Source organism: Aegilops tauschii, chromosome 2 (assembly GCF_002575655.3).
Source record: "Aegilops tauschii subsp. strangulata cultivar AL8/78 chromosome 2, Aet v6.0, whole genome shotgun sequence".
In the NCBI taxonomy this organism is placed as follows: Eukaryota; Viridiplantae; Streptophyta; class Magnoliopsida; order Poales; family Poaceae; genus Aegilops; species Aegilops tauschii.
The window spans coordinates 593128862-593142805 of record NC_053036.3 but is presented as its reverse complement, the minus strand read 5'-3'; the positions used below and the strand labels follow the sequence as shown (position 1 = coordinate 593142805).

General features: G+C 48.5%; 1 protein-coding gene across 1 annotated transcript; it reads right to left on the bottom strand.

The window, feature by feature from the left end:
* Window positions 1-6694: 6694 nt before the first annotated feature.
* Window positions 6695-8129, bottom strand: LOC109750060 (indole-3-acetic acid-induced protein ARG7-like). Its single transcript, XM_020309008.4, has one exon. It carries the CDS (start codon window positions 7659-7661, stop codon window positions 7257-7259), a length of 405 nt encoding a protein of 134 aa, XP_020164597.1. The 5' UTR covers window positions 7662-8129; the 3' UTR covers window positions 6695-7256.
* Between the last annotated feature and the right edge of the window lie 5815 nt (window positions 8130-13944).

The window sequence follows — 13944 nt, the reverse complement described above, 5'->3', positions numbered from 1 at the left end:
ACGCTACGGTTTTCAACTGATTCTTACGACTCTAGCAGGTTCTGAGGACTACTTTTTTAAAAAAATGGAGAAGGACACCCGGCCTCTGCATCTGAACGATGCATGTAGCCACTTTATTAATTGTTCACATAAGACATTACAAAATAATACAACAGCAAGACTAAAGTCACCGTCTGGGCAACATCTGTCGCTATTCCTATCCAAATGATGAAGGGATCCTGATAGTCTGGGCCTAATACCAAACAGACCTCACAGCCAAACCTAACATCTAAGACCAGAGGTCCCATCCAGGACGACTGTCGGGTAAGGGGCACCCACCGGTTCGGCGCACTCCTCAACCAGGACGCCTGCCGGGTATGAGGCCGCCGCAACCACCTGCCATCAATCCATCTTCGGAGTTGTATTGTTGCATCGACCTTGCACGGTCTAGCTGTCGTCGACGCCACCACGACGCCAGTCAGCTTCCTCCTCCTGCGTGAGTCCATCTCCGCACATCGGACGCCGAGTCTCCACTGCGCCATGCCGCCGAGACCCACTGTTGATGATACTGTTGATGCCACACCGCTCCACCTACATGCCATCTCGCGTCGACTCTGAACTACCAGCAACTCCACCATCCTGAGCAGTCCTCGGCCGACGCCTTCAGAAAGGAACACGACACCAAAGTGCCATCGCCACCCAAACAGAGGAACAGAGGCTTTCGCCTGCGCTTATGGCAGAGGTGGGGGCGTAGGATCCACACCGAAGCCTCCAGGAAGGGAATCGGCGCCGAGGGCGTCGACTTTGGTGCGGCCGCCACGCCAGCCTGGAGTTTCCCCCGGATCCATGCCCACCCGCCAGATCCGTCTAGCCAGCACCGGGTAGGTATTGGAACTAACACGAACCGGAGCAGATCGAGTCCGCGATGACGCTACCGGGATTCACAGCCGGCCGCCGCCTGCCAGATTCCCACCCCGCGCACGTCAAAGCCGACTCCGAACGATGCCGGCCTCACGCACACACCTCTGGCCACCCCCAACTATGCCGGTGAGTGGGGGCAACCTCGGCGCGCGCCCACCGCCGCTCAGGGCCGCCAGGCCGGCGCCCGAGCCCACACCATCTGGAGGGGAACCGATCTGGGGTGGGGGCCCCAGATCCGCCGCCGCCAGCCGCCATGGCCGGCCCCACGCTGCCCCCGCAGCCGTGGAGGCACAACCGCCAACGGAATCCGGTCGGGCCGCCGCCCCATCACGCCCACTCCGCCTCCACGCCGGGCGACCAGGTTCACCGTGATGTTTCGGCCAGAGGATTCCCTCGCGTGGAGAGGAGGAAGGTCCACCGTCTGCCGTCCGCCGGGCGAGCTTCGCTCGCCGGCCTCCTCCTCCGGCGGCGGAGAATCAGGGTGGGGAGGGAGGGCCTGGAGGCGGCGGCTGCTAGGGCGCCCGAGCCGCCCCCCGGAGGCGACGCGAGCGCTAGGTCGTTTGGATAGATCGTTTGGATAGGTTCTGAGGACTGCTAATGCCTGTCTAAAAATTATCCATGAGAAACAAAACAGCAACTGACGGTGGATGGATGCACGCGCCACTGAAATCACGCTCGGTTCGTAGTCGTGTCTGCGCAAGTCCTTGTCAGCCCCAAACCGCTGGCTGTTCGTCGCTCCAGCACGCGCAACGCCACAAAATAATCCACAGTCCACATTATAAGTTACACGAACATGTCAGCATCAGCAGGACAGCGAGCGTCACATACGGATCGACCAGTGAGCGCGACAGCAACGTGCGCAGCCGAGCTCGGCGCCGGGAGAACATGGCGTCGCGTCGTCGGTTGCCGGTGCCGGTCAACCGGGCGCCGACCGATCGGCTCGCTCCAGGACACGGAAATCGATACGAATATGTTACGCCCGGCGCCTAGCTAGCCACCCAAGTTCAGTGGAAGGCGGCCGGCGCGGCGTCGAGAGCAGATGGGTAGAAAATGTTGGAGCGGCGGAGCGCGATACGGCAAATCCTGCGGCTTTGGCTGGGTCTGGTCGTGTATAATGGCCGGCCGGTATGGTGGTTGCCGGCGGTCCGTCTCCGATCCGTTCATTATTAAGCTCCAAGGACGGACGGACGTACGTACTCCTAGCAGGGAGTGTGGCGTCCATGCTCGCTGCAGTGTGAACTGGTCGGCTGGTACAGTTCTCTTTCGTGTGTGTGCGCGTGTGCCACTGCCGAGGCTCAGATCTTACAGAACGACATATATTTTGCAGACATAAAATCCATAAACTTGTATAAATATGCCTCGTTGACAGCACCAGTAGTTAGCATAGCAGATGCATGCTTCCACGCTTTAGTTCCTGTTAATACTCCCTCCGTCAGGGTTTGTTAGGGCCCCTCTTACTTTGGGATAAAGTCTGCTCTTAAAATTTAACTAACAAAATGTAAACTATATGCCACAAAATTATATTGTCGGAAGCTCTTTCGAACACAAATCCAACAGTATAATTTTTATAACATATACTTTATATTTTACTAGTAGTCTAATGGTCAAAGTACTCAAAATATGAAGGGGCCCAATAAATCGGACGGAGGTAGTATTATCCAAGGACTTACATAAAGAGCCAAAAGAGTGCGTGCAGCAAAAGCGTCTGAAAGGTCTTTGCATCTTTGGTGCCTGCAAAGCCGGGAGAAAAAGAGATAGAAGTGAAGCCAATTTGTTAATCCTGCTTGTCAACTTCAGTGCAGCGTACATTGTGGTGGAGTAGTAGTACCCTAGTGTGTACCCATGAATAATTAGAAAAAAGTCTTCTTGATTTAGGACAGAGTGTCATTTGTCTTTTCAAGCTGTATAGCATATCAAGCTCAATTAGCATCCATAATACCAAAAGTATTAATTTGAGTTGTACGAGATGTAGCAGCTAGGTTCTCATTGTGTAAGAACAATAATGTGTTACCCGCAAAAAAAAGAACAATAACGTGTCGAGATAATGTATGCTTTTTTGCTTATTGATAAATTTGTTCTGCTCTCACGTCGATCAACCAATTATAACCAAGATAATGTCATATGGTGACCAAACATTAATTCCTAGGCACATAAAAATACAACTATCGATGATAAGACATACATGACGTCAAGTTTACGGCATTAGCAACAACTTACCCATGACCATCTGTACTAACTACCCAACTTACTTCCCTAAAAAAAAACTACCCAACTTACCACATGAATGAGAGTTTTTGTTTGACATGACATTTAACAATATAAAAGAACATGAAAAATATAGGGGGTTCTCCTAACATAATTGAGGAACTTACTTTCATTATCGTTGATTCGTCGTTTGCATAGTTAAATGGGTGGTTGAAGTTGACTTGCATGGCGCAGTTTTGCATTGTCCTTTTGCTCTGAAGTGTAAACTACCACGACTGAATCTTATTGAGTGTTGAACAACATGCATGACCAGCCATAGACGCACAATTGAAATGGTGCACATCTTTAACTAGCGCCATGTTTGACGAAAAATGATTAGCTCCCAAAATGATTAAGCCTGCTACCAAATACTATACCACTTTTTTTATCCTTTCACTGATCAGAGATTCCATTTGAGGTAGGTAGAATGGAACGATATTGCAAGAAGATCTATATGCATGTAAGCATATTCATTCACCGATTGTTGCTAATCATATGTGGTGCATGCACCAAATCGGGCCTTGTCATGTGCCCTAGCTAGATGCTCTATGTGTCAAGTACCCATGCCAAGTACTCCCTCCGTTCCTAAATATAAGTCTTTGTAGAGATTGCTCTAGAGATTATATACGGATGTATGTAGACATATTTTAGAGTGTAGATTATTTCATTTTGCTCTGTATGTAGTCCTCATTAAAATCTCTACAAAGACTTATATTTAGAAAAGAAGGAAGTAGTATGCACTTAAGGTCATCTAATCGCCATGATTTGTTTACTTATCGTACGTAGTGGGTACCTTGCAAACGCAAATGATGAATCCACAACGGTGTGGCATATGGGAGCATGTGGCTGACGCCGCAGCATTCCTATGTATCTGCGCCCGTGCACGGCGTCTCAACCATAGATTCATGTGACCTCTAGCCAATTTAATACGCTAAGCAGAAGGCACTTTGTTTTCAGATTTGCTGGGTCCAATTAGCCTCTAAAATCTAATCTTAGTCTGATGCAAGAACATGCGTGGGGCGCCAATCAAAGGCAGTACTAGCTGGTAGTACTTGATAGTCCACGGGTAGTACAAGTAAGCTCCAGAAAGGACGATGGATGCATCTGCCCCACTCCTGTATGCATCAGAGAGGGAATACGATAACAATAATAATTATGCTTAGCCTCTGAGAATAAGACATGATCTATACATGTAATGATGTAATCGTATAGCATGTTAGAGAGGTGATGATGTGATCCACAGCCCAAAAGGACGCACAAATTTCGGTTGGAACGGCCGCTCCAGTCCACTGGCCATAATCATGTAATTCAGCATGTGCGACGCCCTGGCGCGGTGACACGTACGTATGCGCCGCCGGTACGTCGAGGTCATGGCGCTCTTGTAGCTGAGACGTCGTGCATGAGCGCAGATGCTGCTGGATTGTTGCGGCAAAATTTTATTCAAAACGTCTCGGGTAGCCGGGTATAGAGATAAAGAGCAATTCTAAGCACCACAATACATAGGCTGCCTAATTGTTAAAAATTGAGGTGCATAAAATTTTCGAGCAATGGGACTCACCTGTCCTCGGCTCCTACTTTCTTCGCCAATTTTACTGTCATCCAACTAAACCCGCCTATGGAGCATAGCACAAGCAGGAGCACACCACATAAGCACATCACACACACTGAGAGATTTACGTTCTCAAGAGATATTTATGTTCTGAGGAGACATTACACTAAAACCTTCTTGCCCGAAAAAGCCGGGGTACTCTGCGAGGATCCGAAAATCGGCAAGAGAGATGTGGCGGATGCTTCGCCCCTTGTCACTCCCCTGAGCCATTGCTGCATCGAGACGCCTTTCCTGGTGTCGTTGGTGTTGGTGGACGCAGGGCAGCGATTCTGACGGTTGGATGTCTATTTCAGCGTTGTGGTGCCAATTTCGGGAAGCCGGACCGTGATTCCGATAGTGGAGTGCGAATTTTGGTACGCGCGAGGTAGAGGGGAGGGGAATGAGAGGTGGGAGACGGTCTAAATTTTTGTTCGTGCCATGGTTGGACTGCGCTCCAAACGACATCTCATAGACGCCAAATATGAAGGACGCTTCAAAAATTATGATGATGTGGCACGAGATTCTGACTCTGCTAGAGTGCCCTTTTTGGTAGCAATTGTCATGTTGACAGTTATTATGGTGATTGGGCACTTACAATTGACTCTGCTACCGTTTCTTTAAGATGTAATTTGTTGAAATCCATGCACGGTGGTGCAAAGGATATGGGAGATATGATACTTTGCGAGAGAACTCCACGTTCCCCGCCATAACTATCAGCCTATTCACTTCATAACCGTAATATATAAATATTTGTTTTGTTTTAGTTTTTAGTTAACTCTTAAAACATAAGCGGTGCCCGCGTCGTTCCCTTCTTGAAGGAGTCACTTTAGGAGCTCTGTGGCCGGTGGACACCGTTGGGTTGGTGTTGATGATCTGGATGTGAAGGTGGTGCGGTGTGGCATCTATCGCGTCAACCACGGCATGGCGTTGCAGGATCTTGGCGTTGGACGTGTGCTGGTGGACACATGCAGGGTGGTTGCGTTGTCTGGCGTCGTGGTGGCAAGGTCGATACGTTGATCTCTCCTGAAGTTGGGAAGGTGGAAGATGGTGGCGGCTGATTTTGGAGTATGCGCATGTGGTGCTCGATGAGGGTCTGCTAGACCAGTTGGTACTTTAGGCTTGCTGGCGGGCGGCTTGGTGAGACCACCGTATTAGATGGTGTGTATTGATGCGAGGTCAGGACACATCATTCAGACTGTAGGTATAGCCACAATAGTTGCCAGAAAGACGGCTTTCGGGTTGATCCATATATTTGTTTTGTTGGTTCTATTAAATAAAATAATAAAATGGCTAGCTAGCCAAAGGATCGACACAACCACCGCCTCCTCTCTCCTTAAAAGCTTAGGGTTCCTCTGCGTCCCGCCGGCGCTGCAGCCCGTCCGCCTCGTCTCCAGTGGCCTTAGGGCCATGAGGGCGCGGTGGATCCCGACTCTTGTCGCGGGAGGGCTCCGTTTTTAGATATTTCTTTCATTTTGGGTTTGTGTCATGCTCAGGAAAGCGAGACGGTGGCGGCTCCCTGAAGATGGAATAAGGTCCTTCCTGCCTAGCCCCCGTTCCGGTGGTGCATATAGCATCGTCGGTAGGCGTGTGGAGGTGTGTCTCCGATGGATCTGTCGTTGGTGGATCTGATCATCGTTCGTCTTCATTCGTGTGTCTTCAGATTGGATCCTTCCGATCTACGCTACTCTTCATCAACGGCGATTGTTGTTCTAGTGTGCTGGCCCTACGATGCCTTAGCACGGCGACTTCCCAACTTTTTACTTCAACAAGTTTTGCCCGGTTCGGTGAGGGAGGGACGATGACGACAACGCGCATGCCATGATTAAAGATGAATAGATCGAAAATTTTCCCGCAAAAATAAAACAAAACAAAATAATAAAATGGTTGTGTGCATATCTCGTTGCAAAGGGCGGTGTTGTCCTAAATTTTTTTTTGGAAAAAACTCTTAAAACATTACTTTGATCTCGGCCGGGGTTATCCTTGTCATGTGATCTCGTAGTCTATAAAGGTGTGAATCTTGCACATTAATAAGAAAGTTCTTAATCGGTGGAGAGTTAGCAAAACAGATAATACAACAGCTAATGACACCCATGGAGAGCCAAGACATTATTAGCGGCAAGGAATGCAATCGATTAATTACGACAATCACAAAATTCGTCATCTTCATCTTGAACTAATCACTACAAATTTCTTCTAACTACAGTCTAACTTTTCAAGTCGTACAGAGGCTCGGTTGCTCACGCGCGGCACCGTCCCCGATTCGTGTTTCGGGGCGCCGCTGACGGCTACACCGGACACTGGACAACGTCCGTCAATAAGACATTTGGTCCTCGGGCGCTTGCCGTGCGCGCCGGTGGGCGGGCGGAGTCTTCCCAGCGGCGACATGATTTCGCCATTTCCGCGTACGGAAGACCACTTGCTGATGCCACGGCTGCCGTCGCCGGAGTCAAATCGCCAGGGCTACCTTATGTGAGAACAGAGCACGTATGCCGAATGGCTTATGCGTGTTGCTTCCATCGATCGGTCACCACACGAGCTCCTCCGCCGCCATCCTCTGCAGCAACGGCCGCGTCGCGATGTCGCAGCTGCTGACGGCCGCCACGCCGAGGCGCTCCTCGGAGGACACGCGGCGGAGGACGTCCCGGAAGCGGTCCTCGTCGCAGGGGAGCGCGATGGGGCCGCATGCGCCGGAGGGGAACCCGTACTCCTCCTCCGCCTGCCGGAGCAGCTCCCGGAACACGGGGTGGTTCAGGTGCGCCGCCCGCACGACGAACCGCCGCGACGCGCCGCCCACGCACACCGCCACGTGCCCCGCCGGCACCGACACCATGCTGTCACCCGTAGCAGCGCGCGCCGCGGCACGGGACCGCCACCGCTGCAGGGTCTGCCGGAGCAAGACGATGTTGTGGATCTTGCTGCATTTCGCCATCGACGGCAGTTGAGAGCTGAGCTGCTGGTCTGAGTCTGTTGTTGTTGGGTGGGCAGAGGAAGAGCTGGCTTCCTGTAGGTGGCGGGGGAGGAGGTTTTATAGGAGGGAAGAAGACGATCGGGACTTGCCTCCGTCGTTCGGTTGGCCTGGTATAAAGGACCTCATTCTTACATTTTTCATTTTGCTCATATGCATGCTTCGGTGTTTAAATATTTACATTTTTCAGTTGAAACAATTTATACTCACAAACAAAGGTCACTAGTGTTCATTGTTTTCCTTACATTTTCGCATGTCAGGTTAATTAGCTGATTTGAAACAAAAACAATTCTAAAAGCCGCTCCATGTCTTCGGAAATGGACCATAATACACTTAAGTACATATTCCTATAAAAACTAAACATGTTTTCCTCTTATATATCTTTGATACTGTTGCTGTAAAAAAAAACTACGTATTTTGGTTCTTGGCCAACGCGTGCCAGGCCAGTCCGATTTTGGCCAATGCATGTGGCCCGTCTCACACGCTTCGTATACCTACCAACCTCTCGTCGGATTTTGAGTGATGTAGCTTTCGGAAGATCGCCAAGCGGATTTCAGGCCACGCAGCACGTCTTAACTTTTGTGGGTGTTGCATGAGTGCTAGTTTTCACGGAAAAGGTACGAGCATTACAATGCCGTGTATATGTACGCTAGATGTACTTGTAGAGGTTTCACTTGGCCATGGCGTTGCAATTAACACTGTTTTCTCCTCAAAAGCTATACGAATCATCCTAGATGAATGCATGCATGGTGCAGCTTGAGGCCCTAGCTAGCTTATTAGGGTGAGCGTGCAACGCCTCCAACAAGCTTTGTCGCCCGAGGACAACCACTACTATAGTCGTAGCCTAGTAACAGAAGCGTAGTGCATGTACAGTTTGATTACAAGCTAGTCATAGTAGTGTAGTGCAGGTACAGTCAATTGCAAGTTAGTAGTACAACTGTTGTTTATTAGTAGTAGTATTACATGTCTTGATCCATCCCGCCGGTGATGAAGCTTTGCCTTTGGTTAACCACCACAAGAAAAAAAAAATCGTTTTCAATGCTGAGCACCAGGCCGCCGGCGGCCGCCTTTCACTGCCTGAAGAATCTGACCCTGATCGAAGCCGTGATCTAGGGGCGTGTTTGGTTCCCCGGGTAGTTTTAGGCTGCATCGCATGGAGGATGCTGGGTGAGTGTAGCCTGGTTGGACTGATGCAAGGATGAGCCTAGATGGTGTTTGGTGAACTTTGCATGATATGGATGTATGAGGTGAACTCCAGATGGCGTAGATGGTGCTTGACAAGGCCGGCGACAACGCTTGGACAAGGGTCGCGGCGGCGCTTGACGAGGGCAGTCAAGAACTGCGACACTTGAAGAGGCTAGTGGGAGAGCTTGGACAAGGGCAGCGCCGGCGCTTGGAGATGGCGTGGCGCGATCTGTCTTGCGGCGGCGCGAGGCGCCAGGATCCAGCGAGCCGCCACGCGAGGCGGCAAGATCCGGCGGTGCTGCGTGGTCGAGGGCGGCGGCGCCGTTTGGTCGAGGATGGAGGCGGCGAAGCTTGGTAGAGGACGGTGGCGGAGCTTGGTCGAGGACGACGGCGGAGCTTGGCGGGGGATGAACGAGGACGGCGGCGGCGCTAGGTCTAGGCGGCGGAGTTGGACAGAAGAAGGGGATAAGGAGGGAACGAGCGAGGCAGCGAGCCTGCACGCGAGCTACGCAGGAAACTTGTGTTTCCCTCAGCCTGGCTGAGAGGCCTAATTTTGCATCCATCGGAGTTAATTGCACAGAAGTATCATAATTGAGGCATCACATGCAGATTGGTACCACGATTGCTAATTTTTGCATTGTCAGTACCATAATTGCTTCAGGTTTTTTCAAATAAGGCTAAAACGCGTATTTATACGTATTGACGCTCGATCCGACAGCTCGGGCCACCCGTCAGGTGCCACGCTGGCCAATCGGCGCGTGCCCGCGCGCTGACTAGTACGAGCCGGTGCGCTGCTGCTCTCCAACCCGGTCCGGTCGCACCAGCTCGCCCCCGCCGCACCATTCCCCTCCCCTCCTCCTCTCCTCACTCGTTTCCTCCGTCGCCGCCGCCCGCGTCCCGACAGCCGGCCGCCGCACCCTAGTCTTTGGCGTCGGCGACTCCGCCAGGCGGCGGCGAGGGCGTCCACGGCGGCGGGGAGATGCCGTTCTGGCCGCTGGCGTCGACGGCGATGGCGGCGACGACTCCAGCTCCGCGTACTCGACCGACGACGAGGAGGAGTCGATGTTACTCAGCATGGAGCAGCGGTTGCGGTTGGCGCAGCAGTGGGTGGCGAACCCTAGCAGCAGCCATGAGTTGACGCATGGACTTGGCGGCGTGCTGTAAGTACCCTTGTCCTCCTCCTGCTCTGGTTTATCCAATTGGGGATTTTTAGGGTTTGTTCATCTTCTTATTTATCCAGTTGGGGATTAGGGTTTGTCCAATTGTAGTGACTAGTATAGGACAATTACAGTAACCTAGTAACTCAGTGTATTGCACTCTCAAATTAGTTCAATTACAGTAACAATTTGGGATTATGACCTTGTCTTTTTCCTTAATTTTGCTATTGTGCTGAAATAGTAAAGTACATTGTTCTGTACTGTAAATATTAGACTTACAGGTTACTTTAATAGCATTGTTCTGTGCTGAATAGCATCTGTAATAGTAGAGTTAATAGTAAATATTAGACTTACAGGTTACTCTAAATTGTTCTGTACTGTACTGTTGCTCTCCAAATTAAGAGTAATTATAATGAATACATGCAATTTAGTTTGTTCTGTAGTTTGGATGAAGACATTTGGCAAGTAAGGATCCATTTTGATGCAAGAGAACCATTGGAGATGAAGCTGTGTGGTTCAGATATTACTTATCTGAATTTGGTTGCAGTGATGGAAACCCAAGGATTTAATGCATATGATTGTTTGTATCACATTAAAAATCCATCTTTAGGAGAGAAAGGGCTGGATTTGGTAGACAGTCATGTAGAATTACAGATGATAAAGAGGAAGATCCAGGACAAATTGGTGCTTGATTTGCTAGTCAGGGCTTGTCCACCCCCTGATACTGATTTTGAGATGCAACATTTTGAGAAGCCAGAGTTGTCCACTGTGGTGTACCAAGAGCCTATTGTTTTAGATCTGAGTGAGCCTCCTGTCTTAGCTGTTGATCAGCAAGGAGTAGTTTTTGAGAGTCAATGTAGCAACTCTAGCACACCTCATCCTGCTGGTGTTTGCACACAAGAAAGCAAGAATGCAACAGCCAAGTTGAAAGCAGTTTTGGAAGAAGAAGAAGAGGGATATCAAGGATTTGACGCATATGAGGACAGTGATGCTAATTCCTTTGATGAGGATGCTCAAATTGGAAATGACCCTCATTACATGGGTGATGATGAAGATGTAGAGGTGGAAGAGGGAAAGAGACAGAGAGAGCTAGAAGTACAAGAGGAAGAATCAGATGATGAGCAATCAGAAGAGGAAGAAATGCTGCATTATGAGGGTGACACTGAAGTTGAGGACCCATTTGAGGTAGAGGAAGATAGGACTTTTGAAGAAGAAGAAGAAACTATAGTTGAACCTGTGAAGAAGAAGTAGAAGCTACCAGTTAGAAGAGGACCAACAACTAGGTCACATTATAGTAAGCTACCAGAGGTTGAACCTGATTTCAGACCATCATCAGATGAAGAAGAGAAGGGGTTGTTGAGGGAGAGTGATGATGATGGTTTTGAGCCAATCTCTTTTGTCCTACCAAAGAAAAGGAAGAGTAGGGCAAAAAAAAGCCTGCTTGGAAGTGGTACAATGAGAAAATGGAGCAACCACATGAGCAACTGTGTATGAAGTTGTGTTTTAGGGATTAGCATCAATTCAGAGATGCTTTGTTGAATTTGCACATCACTCAGGCCAGGAATTTTAAGTATCACAGGAATTCAGATCAGAGGATAATTGTTGAGTGTCCAGATAAACAATGCCAGTTCTTTATGGTGGCAGCAGTTATAAAAGGGGAGAAAACCTTTGTAATTAAGATGATGAGACTAGAGCACACTTGCCCTAGTACCACTGAGACCACCAGGGTTAGTGCTAAGTGGCTAGCACAGAAATATGAGTATCTCTTCAGATCTGATATAACTACTGGTATTCAGACAATAATTGATGCATGCATGGAAAAATATGGTGTAGATGTGCCCAAGTGCATGGCATATAGGGCAAAGAACATATCTATTGAAGCTGTCTTAGGAGATCACAAGAAGCAATATCCTAGGCTTAAAGACTATGCTCAGACTGTCATGGACACAAACCCTGGGAGTAGAGTAATAGTCACTACTGTTACTCCAGTACCAAATGCAAAAATACCCCACCCAGGCCCAAGATTCCATGCCATGTTCTTTTGCCTGAATGGAGCAAGGGAGGGGTTTCTCAATGGGTGTAGGCCATTCATTGGTTAGTTCCTGAACCTTGTGCACCATTTACATATTGTAGAGTACTCCATATTGTATATCACTTGAATGTATTTAATGTTTGGAAATGTTGATTATGCAGGTGTTGATGGATGCTTCATTAAGCTCACTACAGGAGCTCAACTCCTTGCTGCCACTGGTAGAGATGGCAACAACAACATATATCCACTGGCATTTGGCATGGTTGGACAAGAGGACACACCTAGTTGGTGTTGGTTTCTACACCAACTGAAAATTTGCCTAGGTGGACAAGTGGGCAAGTTTGGACCTTATACTATAATGTCAGATAGACAAAAGGTATGTGTTTGCACATTTCATTTGTTTTGCACAAGTGTTAACAGTAGATAAGAGTTTCATTGATGCATATTTATTTACCTTGTAGCTTAGACTTGTTAAATTGTTTGTGTCAGGGGTTATTGAATGCAGTGAATGCTGTGTTTCCAAATTGCAACCAAAGATTCTGCCTTAGGCATTTATATGCAAATTTCCAAAATGCTGGGTTTAGGGGTGAAGATCTTAAGAAGTGCATGGATAATGCTAGCTATGCCTACAATGAACACAAATTTAATATTGCAATGAATGATCTTAGAGCTGAAAGTGAGGAAGCTTGGGAGTGGCTTACTGCAATACCAAAAAAACATGGGCAAGGCATGCATTTGACACAAACTGCAAGACTGACTTGGTAGTGAACAACTTGTCTGAGGTGTTCAACAAGTACATTCTAGATGTTAGGAGAAAACCTATAAGGACAATGTGTGATGGGATAAAAGATAAGCAGATGGTGAGGTGGCATAGGAACAGAGAGAGTGTAAAGGCAGCAAGATGGGATATAACACCTCATTACAGTGAGAAGCTAGAGGTTGAGAAGGAGAGGGCCAGATATTGCAAGCCAATACAGGCAGGGGTCAACTTATGGCAAGTTACAAGTGGGCAGCAAACACATGCTGTCAACCTGGAACTTGAGACTTGTGGATGCAGGAAGTGGGACCTTAGTGGCATACCTTGCAACCATGCCATCTCTGCAATAAACAAGGCTAAAAGGAAACCAGAGGATTATGTCAGCAAATTCTTCAAGAAAGATTTTTATGTTGCAGCTTATGAACCAATGATCTTTCCTGTGCCTGGTGAGCATGATTGGACAAGGACCCCTGGTCCAGACATAGAACCACCTGCATTCAAAATCAAGAGAGGAAGAAAGAAAGAAAAGAGGATCAAGGGCAAATTTGAAGTACCAAAGCCAAAAGACACTTCAAGAATGGGGACCATAACATGTGGCAATTGTGGTCTCCAAGGGCATAGGTACACAAACTGTCTTAAACAGTTGAAGCCTGAGCTAGCTTTGAGGAAGAATAAGCATGTGGTAATAATTTTTCACCTTCAAATATACAAATCTTTCCTTTATTTCTTGTACATTTCTTTCTAGCATTATTAACTGTTTTCCTTTTCTTTGTAAGGCTACTCCAAGTAACTCACAACCAAGAGCTGCTGGTCCTTCTACTACAACAACAGCAAGACAGCCAAGAGCTGCTGCCAGAGGAGCTGCCAGAGGAAGAGGAGCTGCTACTTCTACTACACCACCACCATCTGGAAGAGGAGCTGGCAGTGGAAGAGGAGCTGGAAGAGGTGCTCCAAGGCCATTCAGTGCCCCTAGGCAATATGCTGACATTCCTACTGATGGTACACACACTGGATGGATGTCCTACTTCACTGCTAGCAGAGGAAAAGGAGCCATGTAATTTGAAATGATGTGGTGTTATTTTGGTTGAACTTGATGCTGATGTTGATGTGTTGTTG